The sequence below is a fragment of the Ammospiza nelsoni genome, chromosome 1 (genome assembly GCF_027579445.1).
Source record: "Ammospiza nelsoni isolate bAmmNel1 chromosome 1, bAmmNel1.pri, whole genome shotgun sequence".
Lineage (NCBI taxonomy): Eukaryota > Metazoa > Chordata > Aves > Passeriformes > Passerellidae > Ammospiza > Ammospiza nelsoni.
This window is the reverse complement of record NC_080633.1, coordinates 46,677,598-46,699,355: the sequence shown is the minus strand read 5'-3', so window position 1 is coordinate 46,699,355 and position 21,758 is coordinate 46,677,598. Positions and strand designations below refer to the sequence as shown.

Here is a 21,758-nt window from a genome sequence, read left to right as displayed (position 1 = left end):
TGTTATCCTGGTTTACCAGGAGCTCTTCAGCCCATCTCCTGGGATCCATCTGGAATGTTCCTCTGCGCAGAAGAAATGGGGTTCATTCACTAAGGTTTTCTCAGACAAAACAATTCAGGACACCACAGAGTATTTTGGGTTGGAAGGGACCTTAAAGACCAGAGAATTCCATCCCCCCAAAAGGAGGGGGGATATCCACAAGACAGACTTGGTTTTTTGGGGGCACATATGAGAACAGAGTAAGGAGCTGTTTCCACACTGAATTCTGCTTCTGGCAGTACTCCAATCACAACTTGCTTCCCACTCCTTCTCTCAGCTTTGTCAGCACACAGAAGGGACTGCATCTGAACCACAGCAAAAAGTGAGCAACCTGCTTGCAAGTAAAGCAAAAGGGAAAAACAGTCTGCTGAGAGAGCTGCTTCCACAAGATGGTAAGGAGCCATTCTGGACCCAAACTCTGGAATGGAAGTGCCTGTCCCTGATAGCCACAACTTCTACATCTGGTATAAAATCATCCATTAATCATAGTTTAAAATATTTTTTCTGAACATTAATGGCAGTATTCAATATATTCAGGGTAAGCCTGCTGTGTACAAGAGAAAAGAGCTGCAGGAAGAGCATCTGCTTCAACTCCTGGTCCCAACCCACCAAAACTCCAGCAAAAGAAAAGAAATTTTAATAGTTGATCAATATTTTATTTAACAAAAAGATCAGTTATCCAACATTTAATGGTATCAAACTCAAAAAAATATTTCACTGCACTTTTTGTAAGAACTGCATTAAAAACCATTACAAAATGTTCTCATCTGAAATACCAATTTTTAGAAAAAGCATCTCAGGGAGCTTACATCCCACATGTACAGATCAAGGAAAGCAAGAAACTAGACACAAAGCTTATAATGAAAACACAACTCCCTGCCCACTCCTCCTTGTCAGTGTCTCACTCTATGTGTTTGTGCTCCTGGCATGCTGTGTACTGAGGGGGATTCCCAGGGCCTCCCAGAAAATGGGTCTGTTTGGTGTATTCAGTAGGGAGCAGCTCTGCTGCGTTTGTCGAGCTAACGGGGGTGACTGCCTCGAGTCACAGCGTCTGAGCAGCACTCCCAGGGCTGACTTTGTGTCGAGGGCTGGGCCAGAACGTTAGCACACACAAACAGATGGGGCTGCTTCTTGATTCTATCACTGTCTGTCTGTTTGTTTGCCACTGCAGACTGCTCTGCTGCTTAAACTGTAAGTATTTACTCCTTAATCTATCAACTCCCAAAACAGGAGACAGAAGCCCAACACAGAATCAACTGTGTCCAGTATTTATGACAGCATTTGGACCCTGCATGTTAATATTTAATGTCTAACAAAACTATAAATGAGGCTGCAACTAGAAAGGTTTTGGAATGACTGATGGCAACACTGGCCAGCAAGAGTCATGGTTACTAATTCAGCACAGTACAGATGGTAGGAAGCTTTTATTAAGTGAGGTAAAAACCCATACACTGTAGTGAGAGTCCCTACAAAATCTATGTGTTGGGTAAGTGGGTCCTAGTTATTCCAAATGAGCCACAGCTGTGAAGCCCTTAGTTGGGCAGCAGCTGTGGCTTGCAAAGATAACTGGGAAAAAAGGGGGTGGGTTGAGAGCCCAGGAGGAGCCCCTGTGAAGCCATGAGGAACTGCACAGCAGAGAAGAGCTACATGGTAAAAAACCAGCTAGAAGGTATGGACTTTAAGATGGGACTCTAGAAATATGAAATACAATAAGATAGCAACAATAATTGGTGACCCCGACATGATGGAGGTATGCAGCCTGAAGAGCTGTGGAGAATAGGACAGCCTGAGAGCTGTAGCAGCCTGAAGAGCTGTGGAAGATTGTATGTATTGTACTTGTGTGGTGTATGAGGCCTTTGAGTCTTGGGATAAAACATGTATTGTAAAGGAAATGAATATATTGTACTTTATCTATATTGTATTTGAATACATCTGTTAGTAATAGAGAAAAGGGGGAAATGTAGTGAGAGTCCCTACAAAATCTATGTGTTGGATAAGTGGGTCCTAGTTATTCCAAATGAGCCACAGCTGTGAAGCCCTTAGTTGGGCAGCAGCTGTGGCTTGCAAAGATAACTGGGAAAAAAGGGGGTGGGTTGAGAGCCCAGGAGGAGCCCCTGTGAAGCCATGAGGAACTGCACAGCAGAGAGGAGCTACATGGTAGGAAACCAGCTAGAAGATATGGACTTTAAGAATATAACAACACCAGTATCGAGAGCCCAGGAGGAGGCCCTGTGAAGCCATGAGGAACTGCACAGCAGAAAGGAGCTGCTTGGTGGAAAACCAGCTAGAAGGTATGGACTTTAAGAATGTCATAACAAGAGTATGGGACTCTAGAAATATGAAATACAATAAGATAACAATAATACACAGTATCAATTCTAGGTCTGTTTAATGTAAATCACAGCTTATGTAAATTTTGCAATGGCACAGCCATGTTTCTGCAATTTGCAAATCAGATTTTCTGCTGGCAAAAATCCATGAGAGTTTGTTCATTTACTGGGAAGAGTGCTCATGCCTTCTGAAAGGAACTGGAATCAACAGCTGACAACTTTTACAGGTTATTGTTACGGGGAATATTTTGGTTCATTTTCCTACACAAATATTTCTGATACAGAAGGTTTTTAAAACTCTTTTAAAAGCACTTGCTAGGTTTTCTCTCTACCATCCACCCAACTGACCATGAATTGTTCAATGAGAACTTTGGATCTTTAGCATAAAAGCAGACCCCACACACACATGTGGTTCATGGCACCACATACAGCAGGACACTCCTTACCTGTCTATACACCCCACCTTGAGGCACTTAACACTTTTTTCAGATATTCCTAACCATTCCAACTGAAAATCTGCTCCTATTTTAACAGCCTACCCACACCCAGGCAGAGGCAGACACAGGCTATCCGAGGGCTCTCCTTCCAGAACCATGCTTGCCAAAACTCCTTCTGGTACACGTGTTTGAACAGCAGGTCAGCTCAGGATTCTTGGTTTTCTCCTTATCTTTACAGTTCATCGTGCTCCTCTCTGGCCTCCTGATCTTTCAACTTGAATTCTTCAGCAGTAACTTTACCATTTCCATCCCGGTCTTGATTGGTGAACATATTTTTAACAATCTTCTCAAAATCAAAGCCAGGAGCTAATTTTCCCTTGCCAGTATCAACTTGAGTTTGGATGTACTCTGAAAACTAAAAGGGAGGAAAAAGAGAAGAAAACAGCTCACAGTGAAAAGGATATTTGAAAATTAAGAGCATCCAGCATTTTACTACTTATTAAGTGTACACAGGACACTGTTACTACCCTATATAGTTTACCACCCAAACTGGACTAATTAGAACAGACACTGGGTCTGCAACCCTGCAACTCTCCACAAAGAGTAATTTAACATGAGGTTAAATGACTCTTTGTGGAGCCCAGCAGGGATTTCCTCACTCATTCCAGTGGGTCTTGGACCCATGACAAGAAAACTTCTTTTTCATCATTGAGGAGGAAGATGGGTTGGACAGCTGGACAGCTGTCCAACAGGAACAGCTCTACACAGATGGAGGGCAGTAATTCTGCATGGCGATACATGAAGCTCACTGTAAAACAGAAACCCACCTGCATCTTAGAGGGAGCAACACACAAGGATGATTGCTGATGTGGACAGCAACAGCCTCACCCCACCTCTTTCTCTAAACCAGTAAAAGCTTTTTTCTTCTCTGCAAGGACAGATGTGGAGGTAAACATAAGAGGGAAGATGGAGATGGAAGGAAAACAAAGAGGTGGAAGAGAGTGCTAGGAAAAGAGAAAACAAGAATTCGATTTTACCATATTAGTTTTTAAATCCTCAAAGACATTTCATGCTGTTCACAGGGCCACAGTCTGCCCTGTGAGCACTGCAGGCAGCACCACTCCAGGCAGTAAAGAAGGGACAAAGAAGAAAAGACAAAACAGAAGGATAAAGGTGACAAAGAAGACTTCGGAAGAGAATTTAAAAAATAGAATCTGAAAGAACATAAAGAATTTTATCTTATCAGAGGTGCCGTGGCAAAAGCACCTCTGATAAGATAAAGATAAGATAACTGGGGCACACAATGACATCCTCACAATGCAGATTTTAAAAGCAAGCAAGCAAGGGGAAGAGCTTTGCACAGCACACAATTCACATGTGTAAGGAGTGGCCACTTGGCACTGCCAGGCTACAGAAGAGCTTAGACAGTTCCTGGATGCACTGCTGCAGGCTCAGCTTTGGCTCAAGAATTCACCACAAACTGCCAATTAACACTGAGACAGACACCAAGAAGGCTGATACAGCAAAGGAATGTTGGATACCAACTCTGCCTCTTACACTTATGCCCTAAGGATTTGTTGCTGACCAAGGAAACCACAACAGAAAATGATTTTATGCAGCTTGGCCATTCTTACTGTCCTTTTTTCTTTAACTCAAAAGCTGAATAGCCTTCTCTTAGCTCATACCTTGCCTTCCTGTTCCTGTGATGACAAACACTATTCCAGAAGAAGAAGAGAAGAAAATGAGGAAAGACTCCATCCTTCAACATTGGCATTGACAGTGGTAGAAGAGAACCACTCCAGGTCTTTACATCATCTCAGCTTACCTCCTCCAAAAGAACCTCTCCATCATGATTCTGGTCTATTTCTTCAAAAAGGTTGGGAGAGACTTCCCCATTCCATACAAACATGTATCCTTCAGGCAAGCCAGACACCAATTCCAGCAGTTCGATGTCAAAAACCAATACAGCACTACCAGGCACTTCTCCTTCTGTCACAACAAATGGCAAAGAGGGGTATTTATCCTCACTTACATTGAAGGGGATATTTCCTTTTAATCCACAATTAAATTTATCTTCCTGCTCCAAAAGACACTTCTCTAGTGTGATCCCCAGCCCATCAAATCTTCCTGATCACTTCACCAAGGGTGATCATAAAAGGAACCTTTCAAAATAAAACTTGAGGCACTGGAACAGATTGCCCACAGAAGCATGGATGCTCCATTCCTAGGAATGTCCAAGGCCAAGTTGGGATGGGGCCCTGAGCAACCTGTTCTAGTGGAAGGTGTCTGCCCATGTCAGGGGAGTTAGAACTAGGTGATCCTTAAGGCCCCTTGCAATCCAAACCATTCTATAAGTCCATGATACAAAGTGCATCCTTTTTTTTTTTTTTTTTTACTTTTAAAAACTAAACTTGTGGGAATAATCCATTTTACTTTATCTTGCCAATACATGTGTACCAGCACACTGCTGTGAGACTCAACAGCCTGGGATATTACCTCAGGGAAGCCATGGAAGGAGTTTAATTTAGTGTAGTAAAAGAAAACTCACCTCTAATCTGTTTGCAAGAGACAGAAATTGCAAACAAACAATTTCTTCAGATAGCTGGGCATATACCAACACAGTAACAAATCATACAATGTTTCAGAATGTGTATCAAATGTACCCTTAACAATGGCAAATACTTACGACAGATATTTTGCACAGCAGACTTTTCACATTATGAGGAAATTTTCAATTTATTATGTATAGCTATGCAATAACATATAATGTTTAATAGATACAATCTTGTATAAAACATTGCATATATAGTAAACTCCTAATTTTTTCACAGAAGACAGGTAAAAGTGGAAATGTCTTCTTATCTCTTAATGCAAATTAATTCTCCATTAAGCTCTGCACGTGATGCCTGACACTCTTTATAAACCACAAACTGTTCTGGAGCTATTCAAAGAACCCAGCAACTCATGCAACTGTTTCCATACACATCAGAATTTGATGATCTTGGTGATCTCATGATAGACTCCTTTCCCTCAAACCTTTTAACAAGCAAGACCAGAAACAACGTACCTGGACATAAAAGTTGTCGTCACTTCTGTATCATTCTTTCTATTACTGCTGTCCACATCATTAAAAATTGATAAGCCTTAATGCCCTAAAGCTGCCTCAATATGTATTTGTGTTGGAGTTTTAACTGCACCAATACAGTTTCACATCTTACACTCAGTTTATGTATCTTCTGAATTTCCTAACATATTAGGGCTGACCAGTCCCCTGGTCAACCCGAATGTGGACTAATGTGGCTCTGTCTTCTGAATAACGCCGCGTGTCCAAACACAAGCACCCAACTCCCTGCCATGGAAAACAGTGTTTGCATCCCTCTGCAACACCAGACTGCCTGGAGCTTTCTGTTCTGACAAAGCAACATCACTGGGGACACGTGCTCCCTTTTGTACTCCGATGGTCTCTCTGTTGGCTACAGCAACAGCATGGCTTGAAATGCAACACCGGCAGCATGTCCACTGGGGAACAGGGAGGAGGGCAATGTCTAAAATAAGGACATGAAAAACCTCTAAAACATCCCCATGCCTGTGTTTCAGTCACTCTAGAGAGGCTAAGTGTGCACTCACCAACTCCATCCTCTCCATAACCGAGGTGAGGTGGGATAACAACTGTCCGTCGTTCCCCGACACACATGTCCTGAAGGCCCATGTCCATTCCCAACACCACCTGACCAGATCCCAGAACTATGTTGTAGGTTTTGCCAAGGCTGTGTCTGGAAAGGAAGGGAAAATGGAAAAAAAAAAAAAATCAACATAAAATAGAAAAATTCTGTTGTTCAAAGTTACCACAGAAGGAGCAGTTTCTAGTAGTGTCCTGTCATTGCCAAAAATTAACTTAATACCCAATGCTTTGTTCTACCAGTTACCTGAAGTTGTTCTCAAGTTACAGCCAGCACCAAACAGACAAGTCTCTGCTGCTGACATGTCCTCTGGCACTAAAATTATAGGCTTCTTGGATGAAATCCAATTAAAATCACTAATCATGCCAATTACAACCCCAAGGTATTTTATCTTGAAATAGGGGCTTTTGCCTTTCACATGTTTTTAACTGTTGTAACTGGACTTTCAGCAGATGTAAGAATTCCAGATGTACATTCATCCCAGGACCACCAACTCCATGGAGGGATCTGAGTGCATTCTCATGGATCAGCCATGTCTTTAATGAAATCAGCCACTATAATGTAGTAGCTATTAACACAAATAACCACTACTGCTGCTATTTAACCATATTAAATTTTGAATAATACCTTGCTGCCTGTGGCTCATTTCTAAAATTAGAAAATATCACCAGTTAAAAGCCCAAAAGTCAAACACATATTGTGATTCTAAAGGCAGAGTATGCAGCATTAAGGCTCTTTATTCTATTGGTTGCCTTTCTTTGGTTATTTGGCTTGGCTGTGCCTCTGCAGGACATGCTTGTACAACAGAGTATTATTTGGAAAGAAAACAATTCAGTGGCTAAGAGGTCAGCCTTAAAATTAGAAGCACATGATTCACCAATCTTTCATTCTCTAAAAACTGCTGTGAGTGAGACAGTCGCGACATCCCTTGGTTCCTGCTACAAAATGGAAATTGAGCACTCCTGACATATAAACTGTTTTGAATCCAAACACATCACTTGTATACATCCTTGCCTACAGCACTGCACCACGTGCTCCAAATTAGGGCAGCTTTTCAGCTCTGCAAGCTACTGTGTACACTGTGAAACCCATGAGCTGCTTCCTGTGTTAATTATAACCTGGTTAAAAATAGCTTTTCCCAACTTCCCTTCCAAAAACTAAAATACTGTTTGGATGACTTGCACTATTCTGAAGATTAGGGCAAAAAGAACAGGAAGCTAACAGAAATACTCTTGTAGCTGTGTGCCAGGCTCACTTCAGTGCTACATGAGACAGACTGGAGCAATCTTTTGCTTCCCTCATACATCTACTGCCAAGAGAGAGGAGGAAAATGCATAATATTCTCACAGTTACAATCAAGGCCTCTGATAGCTGCTCCATGCTGACACTTAAAGCCACACTACAATAGGAGCAGCAATGTGTGCCACAGACATGACAAGTGACCATTTACTGTAAACCACACTCAAGGTATCTTTAACAAGACCACAACAAGTAGCCCTACCAGATCTCTCTCAGGAGCACTGAATCAGTACAGAGCACAAATGCTCCCCAAGAAACTGAATAAACCTGGACAGTTCATTCATGATGAGACCTGTGTTGCCCTGGCATGACTCACCCAGACACCTGAGCTGGCCCATTTAAACAGAATGCCATACAACAAGTTTCATCCATACTGTTTCATCCATTCCACGCATACTGTTTACGTTCTTCTCCAACACACTCCTACATCCTTTTTGTTCTTGGTTCTCTCATTATGCTATGACAGATTGTCTTTAAATTCTCCTCCTCCTATGTACCTTTGGCAGGTAGCCATAAAGAGAAAAATACATTCGACATAAATATTCAGTTAAAAAAAATAAATCTTTATTGTCACAGACACATTTTATGAAAAGTCCTTTTGGTAGGATTTTTTTTTCCTGAGAAGCTGAGAGGCCTCAGAAATGAAATTTAAACAATTATTATCTGCTGCTGTGGAATGCAACAGGTGCATCTTTGATTGGTCTCATGTGATTGTTTTTAATTAATGGCCAATCACAGTCCAGCTGGCTCGGACTCTGGTCAGTTACAAGATTTTATTATCATTCCTTTCCTTTCAAGCCTTCTGATGAAATCCTTTCTTCTATTCTTTTAGTATAGTTTTAATATAATATATTTATCATAAAATAACAAATCAGCCTTCTGAAACATGGAGTCAACATTCTCATCTCTTCCCTCATCCTGGGACCCCTGAGAACACCACCACACTTTACTCCCTGCTAGCTTGCTTTGCAGGGAATTCATTCTTGCCTTCACTGCTGCTGGGAGCATTCTCCTCACCAAATACCTACGTGGAGTCCAGCAGGGTTCCATCCAGAAGGGAAGCATTGTAGTGGTATTTCAGGTAATCCCCCTTCTTGCTGAGCACGGTGCAGTTGGAGGGTTTGTAGTGAACAGTGATGCTGACCGAATCCGAGGGGTTGTGGAAGTCCACCACGTGGATGTCAAAGACCAGCACTGCAGATCCTGGAATCTTTCCTAAACAGGAAGCACATTAGGCAAATAGAGGGAGAAATGGTACCCAAAGAGGCAGATGATGTCCAGGTACTGCACCCTGTAGGAATATGCATTCCTGCTGCGCCTGCTGTTGAGTCATTCTGCTCTTCTCATTCAGAATTAAAGGATGTGACAGATGCAAGCTGCATCCAGTGTAGGAAAGACAACCAGTGGGAAAGCACTAAGCATGCACGCAGTTCAATGGTGAAAGAAAAACATTTGTTACCCTGAATTTTAAAATTATCCACAAATGAGGCAATAACCATGTATTTCCTGTGACTATCCTAAATAACTCATTTGTGTTTCATGTACCAATTCAATATTGATCATCAAAATTCTCAAGAACTCTTGCTTCAAGGAACATCATTATATGTAAAAGGTTACAGTTCCTTAAAATACCCCAAAAGCAGGCAACTTCTTCGCCCTCTTCCCAGGACTATGTGCATTACCAGGATTAACAAAACACATCCAGGCCTAGGATTGGGGTTTGTCAGTAATTCCAAATCTGCAGCACAGAACTTGCATTCCCAGAAGAAAGGCTTTTTTTCTAAATCACTTATCCAAGTAACATCCCAGGAGGCACTTTTTGAAACACCAGCCACAACACTAGGATCAGCTGGAAGGGTTATCACATTCAGCCTCTCCCAGCAATCTGTTTAGATAGCAATGAGTTTTCCCAAAGAAATGTTAATTGTATGTTACACATACATGGTTACTTCACTGTTGTTACATGCATCCACCATTTACAGAGGTGGCTTAGAAGTCCACAAAACTTGTGGCTGTGGAAGGAATGGGGAAGAAAACTTTGCATGATGGACTCCCTCAGGAGAAAGAGTTTAAGACATGCAGGAAGGAAGATCTCACACTGCAGAGCTCCTGGCATCCAAGTACCAGTCTGCCTGAAACATCAATTACCCAAATGAGTTCAGGCTACCAGTTACATGTGAGATTGTTCTGTATTTTATTGTTCTACCTACTTAGCTAATCAAAATAATCCTGCAAATTCTGGATGTGGTCTTGTCAGTTTGATACCCACAAAATAATGAACTAATTCATAAACCTTTCAAATGCCAGAAAAATGAAAATACACGTAGATTAACTAAGCAATAAAGGTTTAACTACAGAAGACTTGAATGCAAAGCCAAGCTCACCTCTCCCTTCTTCTCCATATCCAAGATGAGGGGGGATTATTATTCTTCTTTTTTCACCAGTGCATACCCCTAGTAAACCTTCATCCATTCCAGCAATCACATAACCTTTCCCAACATAGGTGTCATATGTACGGTTTCGGGAATAACTACGGAAAATATTTGAAATATTTGCATTTCAGCAGTGTCAGGTGTACTCAAGAAAACATGGGCTCTTGCAATAGCTCTGCAACACAATTCTTAAAGCAGTTAAGGTCAAACACACAGTCATTAACCAGCACCAGGGAGGCACAAAGGAACTATGTTCCCTGAATCCAGGCCACCAGGTTTCATCACTCAGTGACACACAGGTCACTGATTACCCAGCAGTGAGACCCTGGCTAGTGAACAGCCAGCAAATCTGCAAGTTCATTTCTACTGCATCTAGAAAGAAAAATCACACTTATTTATGTCTTTTAAATGAAACAGAGAGCAGATTTTGACAAGTAACTGAAAAAAAAATTGGTTTACTCCTTTAAAATTTCCTCTGCTCTGACACTGTCTTAATAAGCACTTATCAACTAGCTATGGTTGATAAGTGCTTCATTTTCATGAGACACCCTGCAGACTACCTCATTTTGCAACCACAGCTATGTAGTTCAACTATCAGAAGGACCAGGTGGGATAAATAGGTTCTCCTGGGATGCTCAACATTAAAATGAGTCATGACAACAAAACCTAAGCCAGCCACTTAACACACAGGCTGAAGGACCTGCTTCAACACCTCATGATAGAATAAAACAAGGCTATAACAAAAATGATGTTTCTTACATGGCCATGACTGTCTTCTGCCTTTCTTCAAGGCATGTTACACAAAGGCACAGCCCAAGAAGGAGAAGGCAGAAAGGCTTTAATTCATCTTTACAGGGTAGCTCTAGGAAAGAACTAAACCAGTACAAGACCAGGCCCTGATGTAATTCCAAGGTTTATTCAACTACTCTAAGTCCAGACAGCCTTGGCTGAGCTGCCCAGGGCAGTTCTGCAGCCGAATATTTCAGAGTAAAAAGGCAAAGGAAAGTATTATTAGAGCTCTCAAACCCAGCCCTCTGCAGAGTTTTTGGCATGTTCCCTGTACCAGTGAGAAACTTTGTCCTGGATAGCTCCAGGGTTTTCAATCCCTATTGTTAGCTGCTCTATTTCTTCATTTATGAATTCTGCAGGAGGTCAGGAAACCATGTTTTAGTGAACAAGCTCTCTAACAACCCTCATCACTTCAGAATGATGCAGAGGCTGCTGTCTACAAAGCATTTATTACTATTTCTTGACAGCAACCCTCATAAAAATACTACAGCTATTTTCAAAAATTGATTAGTTACTAGAGAAGATACTCATATTTCAAAAAAGAGAAATTGGTACACTGTGGATAAGCTTTGAGTTCTTAACTTATAAGCTTTCACAAACTGTAAATCAAGGTCTACAGAGATGGCTGCTGCAGTAGTGTTAAACATTTTTCTCTGAGCTTATTTTGTAGAACATTTTACATTGGCTCACTCTCACCTCCTTTTAGCCAGCTGTTCTGAAAGCTGGAGTAGGATAGTAAAGCACTGTACCACTAAAAGCAACCAAAGTCACAGAAATCTACAAGGGTATTATTCATATGATTCTGTACACGAGGCTCATGTTCTCATAGAGCTTTGAATTTACTGTCACAGTAATCCCCCATCCTTTATCACAGAAAACTCATCTGACTGAATTCTGCAAACCCATAATTCAGTCTTGAAAGACATCAGCCTTCAAAATGCAAACAGTTTCCAAGTATAAGTATTATAAACCTCACTAGCCACTAGCACACTAACTCACAATTCTCAGGACATAAAATGGAATCATATTTATTTTCTCTCTCTTCAGTGGTATTACCTATTTGGCAGATTAACCCTATGGGGAAAAGAGTCTTCAAGCTTGTGTGCCTAATGCACTTGGCTTCACTGGTGGGCCACTACCCCTAGATGGCGTCTGTGACAATGACATGGTACAAAAGAGTTCTTTTCCTTTCCATATAGAAAAGTTTTCTATGAGTCTTTTAAAAAGACTCCACTTAAATTTTCAAAAGTCCACTTAAAGTCCACTTAAAATTTTCAAAAAAGGAAGAAAAAGCAAAGAACAGTGCTTGAGCATATTGTGGACACAACAGCGCAGTCAAACCGGAAATGCAGTCTGTGGAGTTTAATGTTTTGGTTACCTGGAATCAAACAATGTGCCATCCAAAAGTGTGCCATTGTAGTGGTATCGCACAAAGTCTCCTGTCTGGCTTCTCCGCTCACAGGATTCAGGCACGAGCTGGTTCTCAATAGCAATGCCATCCTTGGGGTTATGCAGATCCAGCAAAACCACATCAAAGACAAGGGAAGCTTGGCCAGGGATCTCCTTACCTATGAAAGTGTTAGGGCAGAAAATTGGTAAGAAACAGCAGGTGTTCTAGCAGAAGCTTAAACATGTTTGTTGAAAAAAAAGTAACGTACTGCCAAATATCAAGCACCTCCCCTTCCAAAATAAATTATATAATCATAGATTATCTGAGTTGGAAAAGACTCACTACAATTATCAGTCCAACTCCTGGCCCTGCACAGGGCACCCCAAGAGTCACACCTTGGGCCTGAAAGCATTGCCCACACACTTCTTGAATTCTGTCAGGCTCAGTGCTGTGACCACTTCCCTGGGGAGCCTGTTCCAGTGCCCAGCCACCCTCTGAGTGAGGAACCTCTTCCTAATATCCAATCTAAACCTCCTCTGACACAACTTCAGAGGTCCTGTTACTTGTCACCAGAGAAGAATGCCAACCCCTCCTCCTCCCCTCATGGGGAAGCTGCAGACTGCAGTGAGGTCTCCCCTCAGTCTTCTCCAGGATGAACAACCTAAGTGATCTCAGCTGCTTTTTGCATGGCTTCCCCTCAAGCCCCTTCGCCCTGGGACTCTCTCCAATAGTTTCATGTCTTTCTTATATTTTAGCACCCCAAACTGCCCCCAGCACTGGAGGTGAGGCTGCCCCAGTGCAGAGCAGAGCAGAGCAGGGCAGGGCAGGACAATCCCCGCCCTTGCCTGGCTGGTGATGCTGTCCCTGATGCCTCCCAGGACACGCTTGGCCCTCCTGACTTCCAGGGCACTGCTGGCTCATGTTCAGCTTGCCATGGACCAGGAGCCCCAGGTTCCTTCCCATGGTGCTGCTCTCCAGCCTCCCATTCCCCAGTCTCTCCGCACAACCAGGGTTGCTCCACCCCATGTGCAGAATCCAGTTTGCTTAATTTCATTTATCTGGTGATTGCCAGTGCTCTAATTTATCCAGGTCTGTCTGCAAATTTGCTTCTAGTCAGTCATTTATTGGTTCAGGTTTGTTTTTTTTTTTTCACTGAATTCTCCAACTGAGTAATTTCCTTCTATTCCCACAGTGATGGCACAGCCTCACTGAAAACAAAGGCCTCTTCAGCCTCACAGTTAATGGTAATGAAGTCACAGAAGGGTAAGAAACCTCATACATCACAAACGCATCCTTAAACACCAGAGCAGAGAAAGAATATAAGTAAAAGTCACAAACTATAATTCAACATGGGGATGTCTATGTATAATCTGCAGGCTGCACAGTCTCACAAGACAATCTATTTTGTAGCTATCACTAGAGCATTTGTTAAAAAAACCACAACAAACCCATCTGGAATTAAAAATACATTTAACATATTTTTTCTTAAAATTTTTCTGTTTTCTGTGGCAGTCTGAAAGGATTATGTAGTCACTTCTCTTCAAGTTTTTGGTGCCACTAGATATTAATCACAGATTGTATTCACTGACTGAAATAAAATTTCAATATATAAATACTACAGTTGTATCAACAGTATTAAGTTGTTAAGTAGTGTCTCTCTGAACAGGGTAACAATGCTGCCCATAAATTTAAAATACAGAAAATTTGTTTTAAATATGCATGACTAGGGATTGAAAAAAAAAGAGAAACAACTAAAGGAATAACTTTTACCATCTCCATCCTCTCCGTACGCCAGGAAAGGCGGTATTGTGATAATGCGCTTCTCCCCTACGCACATTCCCAGGAGCCCCTGGTCCATGCCAGCAATCAGCCATCCAATCCCCACATAGGTGTCGTAAGTTCGCATCCGATTATGGCTGAACATGAGAAAGGAGAAAAAAATCACAACCAAATGTCAGACTGGCACAGGAAAGAACAATATGAACCTTTAAATGCACATACTCTGCACAGTGCAGCTCACAACTTGCTAGTCCGAAAGAATCGGTGCTTCATTTGCCAAGGGCTGGCTGGGAAGTTTTCCAGAGTGCTTAGCTATGTCAGGAACCTCACAGAGGCTTTGGAAAGTGGCTCTCAGGCAGCTGTTACTAAAGCATCATTTTCCACTGGCTTCTAATGAAGCACAGATGCTGTACACGTAAAATCTCAGTAAGAAAGTGTTAGTGGATCACTTTCATTACAAACCCTGCTAAGTTTACAAAACTTGCATCTAATCTGAACAGTTATACTGGTTACAGAGACTTTTAACTGTAATATACATATAGGGAATGAAATTTAAAATTCAAAAAAGCATCTGGATTGGTAATGCCCATGAAGAAATAATGGATATTTTTATTGGTTTGAGTCAGTACTGCTATCCTATAATCCCTGAAAAAATTACTAACGCACATCCAATGCCAGATGTCATTTCCTGTGTTTCTGGGCAGTTAGTATTAATTGTAACACAGGTAAAAGGGGAGCAAATGATGATGAGATACCTATTAAACTACCCAAAGACCCACAACCCAGCTGCATACCTTGAATCAAACAGGGTCCCATCCAAGAATGTTCCATTGTAATGGTACCGTACAAAGTCAGACACCTGGACTGTCCGAGGACACTTCTCAGGTTTGAAGTAGGTCTGAACCTGCACTTCATCCTCAGAGTTCCACAGATCTATCAGGAGCACGTCGAAATGGAGCACAGCATTGGGGGGTATCACACCAGCTGCAAAAGCAAAACACACACACAGTTTGCTTTCCCTTTTTACACAAGGTACCAGCAAAAAGGAACCAATCCATGCCTACCCTAAAAAATCTGCATAATGCACACCTTATTTCCTGGTGTGCTTGGCCCCTTGCCGTTGCTGCAGCTATTTATGGGACGGAAATCTGGCAAGATGAACTCTTATCACAGCTGTCCATCAGGCAAACTATCTTGAGTTAGCATTTGTTGCCTCTCTGAGGCTGTAGAACAAAGATACTTTTGGAACTGACAAGACCTTGTGCAGCACTGCAAAGCCACAATTTTGGTTCAATTAAGTATTTAACAGGGAGGTAGATATAAATAAATAGTTAACTTTCATAGCAAAAGTGAAGGACCTGAAGGTCTTCTGCAGCAAACTGCTCTTCCTTCAGCGCACAGAGGGAGTCTGGAGAGATCCCTGCAGGCTATAGGCTTAACAAACACCTCCGAGGAACAGGGGATAACCTCCCAGAAATTCACTACGTGCATTTCCTACCCTTCCCTTCTGTGTCTCAGACAGGTTTCCTATCTGCCCTGTTGAATCCCTTACCCAAGTACCAAATACCCTGTACTTACGGACGCCTTCACTCCCGTAGGCGAGCTTGGGGGGAATCTTCACGAACCGGCGCTCGTTCACACACATGCCCACCAGAGCCTGGTCCATGCCAGCAATGAGCTGACCTCTGCCCACAAACACATTGAACGTGGATCCCCGGTCATAGCTGAAGGGGGAAAAGCAGGAAAGAATGTTAGTGATTCATTTACACCTTGCCTCTCTCTTGCCCCACTAGAATAACTTTATCAGTCCTAAAGGATCAGCTCCTAAAGGAAAGCGCAAATCCAAGGTGTTCCTGAGACATCAACACAGTTCTCCTTCCGTCCACGGCACATCATCTATCTGAAACACATTCTAGCAGAGTGCAATGGGTACTACAGGCACATGAAGGCCAGAACTACATACAGCTAATTCACACACTAACATTAAAAGCAGCACTGGAAAATTAGGGAAGAAAAGGAAAAGTTAAACACTGTTATGAGATATGAAAGGATAACTGCTCCCAGGGTAGGATCTCGATATATTGATTTCAGTCGCAACATCACAAAAATATTATGTAAGACCTAAAAGCTTTACAATGTGAAAATCACACTTCCAATCTCTGTGGGAGAAAGGGAGAGAGAAAAGATGCTTTTTAAGTAGTAGCTGTGAGGTTTGCCAACAGGTTTATTTTCTCCTCCACTTTCACAGCACTCAGTTAAAGCACAGAGACATGTTTTAAATGGCAGGTTTGCCATTTGACCAAAAATCAAGAAACAAATTATTCTCCTCTGTGATAATACATGAATATTCAAAAGGTAAAAGAAATTATGCTTAAATTATTCTGTTTCCTAGAGAGGAGATGGAGAACAGCAGTGTTACCACAGCAGAACACTGTATTACACACTTCATTCAGCCACCTTAAATCTGCACAATGACCCCACTTAGATGTGCCTGAATTACTGTAATTGAACCTCTTGAAGCAGTATAAAAACACATGTCAAGAAGCACCTCAAAAGCTTCATGCTTATTGTTAAACTTTTACAACTTCCGTTTTCCCAAATCCCTTTTATAATTTCAAGGACTTTTTTTTTTACATTTATATTTATAAAAGTCAGACCTGGGGGGAGAAAAAAAAAAAGGCTTTTGCCTTTTGCATGCTAAAATTCTGGAAAGCAGCCAGTAGCTAGACATCCCTAGGGAAATGATGTCAAACTTTCCTTCCAAGACTGTACACATCACTTCCACAACATATTGAGCCTCCTAACAGTCCCACAGCCTCGCATCTCTCAAATATTTTACTGAGTGAACTCTCTGTTTGCTCCATCTTTTTTTTTTTCCTTCTGACAAACATTTCTCTAAAAGTAGACAACCCTCTATTACTGAGCATTCACTTTCAGTTGCAGTAATATTCCCACTCCCAGTAAAGGATGGAAAATATTTAAATTAGGCCCTGACAAATTCTATTATACACACAAAACCATAATTTAGATGTTAAGACTAGTAATATAATAAGTTCTAAGAAACCCTCCGAATAGTATTTTGTAGCAATTGACAAAGCTTGGCAATACATCTGGGATGAACTCAGAACAGAAGAGCTTTCTTTTGAGTAAAATAAATGTACAATTAAGAGAACATTGATGCAAAGCAGAGAACCGAACAAAGTACTGATCAGACCACACAGCTTTGCAGGATTGACTTTGCAGATTCCTTAAAACTAAGCAAAATTTGTTTCTATTAGTGGAATTGACCAAATTAATAGTAGATGACTAGGCAACTAAATTCAGACTTTTAAATGTGAATCATTTTATGCCTATTGAAATGAAAACTGCCAATGCTGAGGGAAAAAATATAAACAACTAATGACAATAATATGGTAATTTATCATAACACAGTCATGATTAATAAGACTTTGTCAACAGCCTGGTAACTTGAGGAGCAGTATTGCTACCTGCTCCTTGGAAATACAGAAAATTAATTTTAAAACTCAGGAATATTTTCAAGAGTTGAAGAAGGAACAAAGCAAAACTGCCCTTAGGTCAACATCTAGAGTATTTTCTAGACTGATTTCATAATAGTGTTCGATTAAAATGATGCTGCTAAGCATGCCTATAAACTTTAAAATAAAAAGGAAGAAAACAAAAAACAGGTAAGAAAATGGGCTTATTTTTATATAAATTGATTAAATCTCTTTAACTTACAGGCAGGGAACACCAAAGATTTTAGAACAAACACTCTAGAATATTTCTTGCATTAACCCACAGAAGACAAAACATTCCTATTTTTCCATGTCTGAAAATGATTAAACACTGTTACCAGTCTTAAAAAAGATCATAGTGAATAACAAAAGTGTACTCCAATATGAGCTGCCATCTAGAAAAAATCCCAAGCTGAAAAAACCTAATATTTTGCACTCATTTGAAATGAAGGCAGCTACAAAAATACTCAAGTTGGACTAGACTATCACCATTACTACTTATTTAGTAATATTTAGAGGATCCAATGAGATAAATGCTGTACAGTTCTGCCCAATCTGTTCCTGCCCCACGTAATTCAGAACGAAATGACAAGGAACTAAAACAAGAGCCAGCACCTGGGCAGCCCCTCCAGGTGCCCTGCCTCAATGCACAAGCAGCAATCAGAAACACACTTCTGAACACGTGGCCAGGTTTCCCACTGTCACGTATTTATGAAATAAGCCGCGAGGACGCTGCCTTTGTGTGTCCTCACATCCACAGCAAAGACTTGTGTTCCAAGCCCATCAGTTGCCAATGGATTCACTGTCTGTGAATTTTGAACATCTGTACTGTGCCTTTTCACGGAAACTGCACCAACACCAGCTGAAGTGCCAGCGATCACATCCCACATTTTAGTCAGAGAAGTGTTGGTTGTATGGCACTTCTGGCACACTAACTACAGACAGCTCCAGAGGGAGAACTGAGCTTTGAAGGACAGTTATTTCCCTAAGGCTGCAGATTTTCCTTGGAGCACAAGGGAGATTACCAGGATTACTGAAAATACATTTTGCTTTATCTTTCTAAATAATACTTTGATCAGGGGCAATGAATGAAGTAAGAAAAAACAAATAAGCTGGCAGCAGTAGCAGCATCCTTCACAATCTCCTGATCCCACTATTTAGGCTTCCTGATCCTAAAATAACAGCAGGAAAGCAGCCAGGCACTTCACTGTGCATAGGTCACATTTATTCAAGGATAAAGTATCAAAAAAATTCTATGGAAGTACAGCCTGATAATTCCTATATTTCCGGCAAGGATAATGATTCAGAACCAATCGTATTCGAGCAGGTTTGAGCTTGGAGAAGACATAGGAAATGTACAGAATGAATCGGGCAGGAAATCACTGCTGTGAGAGACTGTGATTCCATATACACTCCTGTTTACCGGGCTAAGGCTAGCTGAATAACTTTATAGTCTTCACTCCTAGAGCAGAAAACTCCTACTCAGCGCCTTGGAAAAGCAGCTGAACGAACGTGCTAGGAATCCACGAGGGCAAGCAAACTACTGGACCCAGCCACTACAAAGGTCTTGCCCCATGACCCCAGCGGTCACACCCCAGCTCTCTGCCCTTCATATTTCAAAGGCATCTTCCCATGGTGATCTGTAGGTCCTACATGTACGACACTGCCCATCCTGCCGCTGACCTGCTTCCGACCGGTCACCCCAAAAGCGCCCACGGGGCACTGCTGGGAAAAACAGAGGAACCCGAACCGAACCTCCACAAAAAACCCACCCTCGGGGGGGACAGCACCTCTCGCTCCCTCCTCTCCCTCCCAACGAAGGTCGGGCTTGTGCCAGACCTGGAGTCGAAGCGGGTGCCGTCGGGGAAGGAGCCGAGGTAGTGGTAGCGCACGAAGTCCCCGGGGCGCACGGCCCGCGGGCAGCTCTCGGGCACGAAGCGCCGCTCGACGCCGAGCTCGGTGCCGTCCGCAGGGGTTTCGGCGGCGGGCACCGGCGGCGCCTGGCAGGCCGCCCAGCTCTCCAGCAGCGCCGGCAGCAGCAGCAGCAGCGAGCCGCAGCCCGGGCCCCGCCGCCGCACGGCCGCCGGCCCCGCCATGGAGCGCAGCGAGCGGGGCAGCCGCAGGGCGCGCTCGGCGGGGAGGGCAGGAAGGGAGGATGGAGGGAAGGGTGGGAATGGAGAGGAGGAAAAGAGGGAAGGCAGAAAAGCTGCCCGCCCCGGCCCGCCCGCTCCTCCTCCGCCTCCTCCTCCTCCCGCCGCTGCAAACTTGCAAACGTGGATGAAGCGCTCCCACCCGGGACGGGGGAGGAGCAGCCCCGGCGCCGGCTCCCCCCGCCCGCCGCGGGGCTGCGCAGTCCGGAGCGCAGCGGTGGCACCGCCGCCCCCGCCCCGCTCCTTCCCGGGCCGGAGGTGCGACGTGGCGCTGCCCCCGGCCGCCCTGCCGGCGCTCCTTCCCTTCCGAAGGTAGCACGGAAGACGGGCGGACCCCGAGAGTCGTAAACAAGGCAGGCACAACCCCGCCATTTCTCGCAGATTTCTCGCAGCTCTTGGGAGCGGAGCTGCTGGACCTTGGGAGGGACCGAAAACACGGCAGCTGACCCCCTGCAAAAGGGGTCTTGTCCCTCTACCTGCACACGTACTCGTGCACGACTTCGAGTATTTGCAAGCTTCAAGTCCGATCGCAAATGTTCAATTTTAGATTAAACTCTCAAAAATACGAGGCTGTGTTGGAAAATGCGTATTGATGCACACCAGTGCTGTCTCAGGGATTTGCAACTCCCTGGCAGGGGACCTTTCCAAATGACACAGAGAAAAGACAGAATCACAGAACGATTTGGGTTGGAAGGGACTTCAAAGATCATCTAGTTCCAACCACCTCACATGAGCAGGGATATATTTCACTAGACCGGGCTGCTTTGAGCCCCAACAAACCTGGTCTTGAACACTTTCAGGGATGAGGCATCCACAACTTCTCTGGGCAACCTATGCCAGTGCCTCCTCACCTTCACAGTAAAGAAATTCTTCCTAATACCTAATCCAAACCTTCTCTTTCAATTTGAATCCATTCCCCCTTGTAAATAGTTCTTCTCCATCTTTCTTGTAGGTTCCCTTCAGATATTGGAAGGCTGCAATTAGGTCACCCTGAAGTCTTCTCTTTTCCAGGCTGAACAACCCCAATTCCCTCAGCCTTTCCTCACACAAGAGCTGCTCCATCCCTCCAATTGCTTTGGTGGCCTCCTCTGGACTTGCTCCAGCAGGTCCATGTCCTTCCTGTGCTGGGACCCCAGAGCTGATGCAGCCCTGCAGGTGGGGTCTCAGCAGAGCAGAGCAGAGGGACAGAATCCCTTCCCTTGCCCTGCTGGCCACGCTGCTCTGGATGCAGCCCAGGACACGTTTGGCTCTCTGGGCTGCAGATGCACATTGCTGGGTCGTGTCCAGCCTCTCATCCATGAGCACCCCAAGTCCTTCTCCCCAGGGCTGTTCTCCATCAGTTCATCCCCCAGCCTGTGCTGATACCAGGGGTTGCCCTAACCCAGTGTAGCACCATGCACTTGGTCTTGTTAAACCTCATGAGCTTCTCACGGGTCCACTTCTCCAGCCTGTCTAGGTTCCTCTGGATGGCATCCTGTCCTTTGAGTGTGTCAGCCACACCACACAGCTTGATGTCATCTGCAAATTCGCTGAGGGGGCACTTGATGCACTCTACCAATGTGCTTAATGAAGACATTAAATAGCACTTGGTCCCAGTACAGACCTCAGAGGGACACCCCTTGTCACTGATGTCCATTGGGACTCTGAGCCATTGACCAGATGGGACCATCCACCTACTTACTAATCTGTCATCTCTCTCCACTCTAGAGAGAATGATGTTGTGAGGAGCCATGTCAAAGGCTTTACAGCAGTCCAGATAAACAACACCCATAGCCCTCACTGCTGTAGTCACTCCATCACAGGAGGCCCTGGGTTGGTCAGGCAAGACCTGCCCCTGGTGAAGTAGTGCTGGCTGTCCTGAATCATCTCCCTGCCTTCCACATGCCCACTGCAGCTTCTAGCAGGATCTGTTCCATGC

At 43.5% G+C, this 21,758-nt stretch overlaps 1 protein-coding gene across 1 annotated transcript; it reads right to left on the bottom strand.

Annotated features, from left to right (window-relative positions):
- Positions 1-673: 673 nt before the first annotated feature.
- Positions 674-19,805, bottom strand: FKBP9 (FKBP prolyl isomerase 9). The gene is made up of 10 exons (XM_059477092.1): positions 19,530-19,805; positions 15,754-15,899; positions 14,970-15,159; positions 14,167-14,312; positions 12,385-12,574; positions 10,170-10,315; positions 8,814-9,000; positions 6,434-6,579; positions 4,632-4,795; positions 674-3,221 (listed from the first exon to the last, which is right to left on the bottom strand). Exons 1-10 carry the CDS (start codon positions 19,784-19,786, stop codon positions 3,039-3,041), a joined length of 1,755 nt encoding a protein of 584 aa, XP_059333075.1. The 5' UTR covers positions 19,787-19,805; the 3' UTR covers positions 674-3,038.
- Between the last annotated feature and the right edge of the window lie 1,953 nt (positions 19,806-21,758).

Excerpts from the sequence above, each read along its gene's own strand:
- FKBP9 (XM_059477092.1), bottom strand. The coding sequence starts at position 19,786 with ATGGCGGGGCCGGCGGCCGTGCGGCGGCGGGGCCCGGGCTGCGGCTCG. Across the intron at positions 12,575-14,166 it reads GTACGGAGAGGATGGAGATG|GTAAGGAGATCCCTGGCCAA; the intron begins GTAAAAGTTATT and ends ACACTTTCATAG. Across the intron at positions 6,580-8,813 it reads GGAACCCTGCTGGACTCCAC|ACACAGCCTTGGCAAAACCT; the intron begins GTAGGTATTTGG and ends CTTCCTTTCCAG.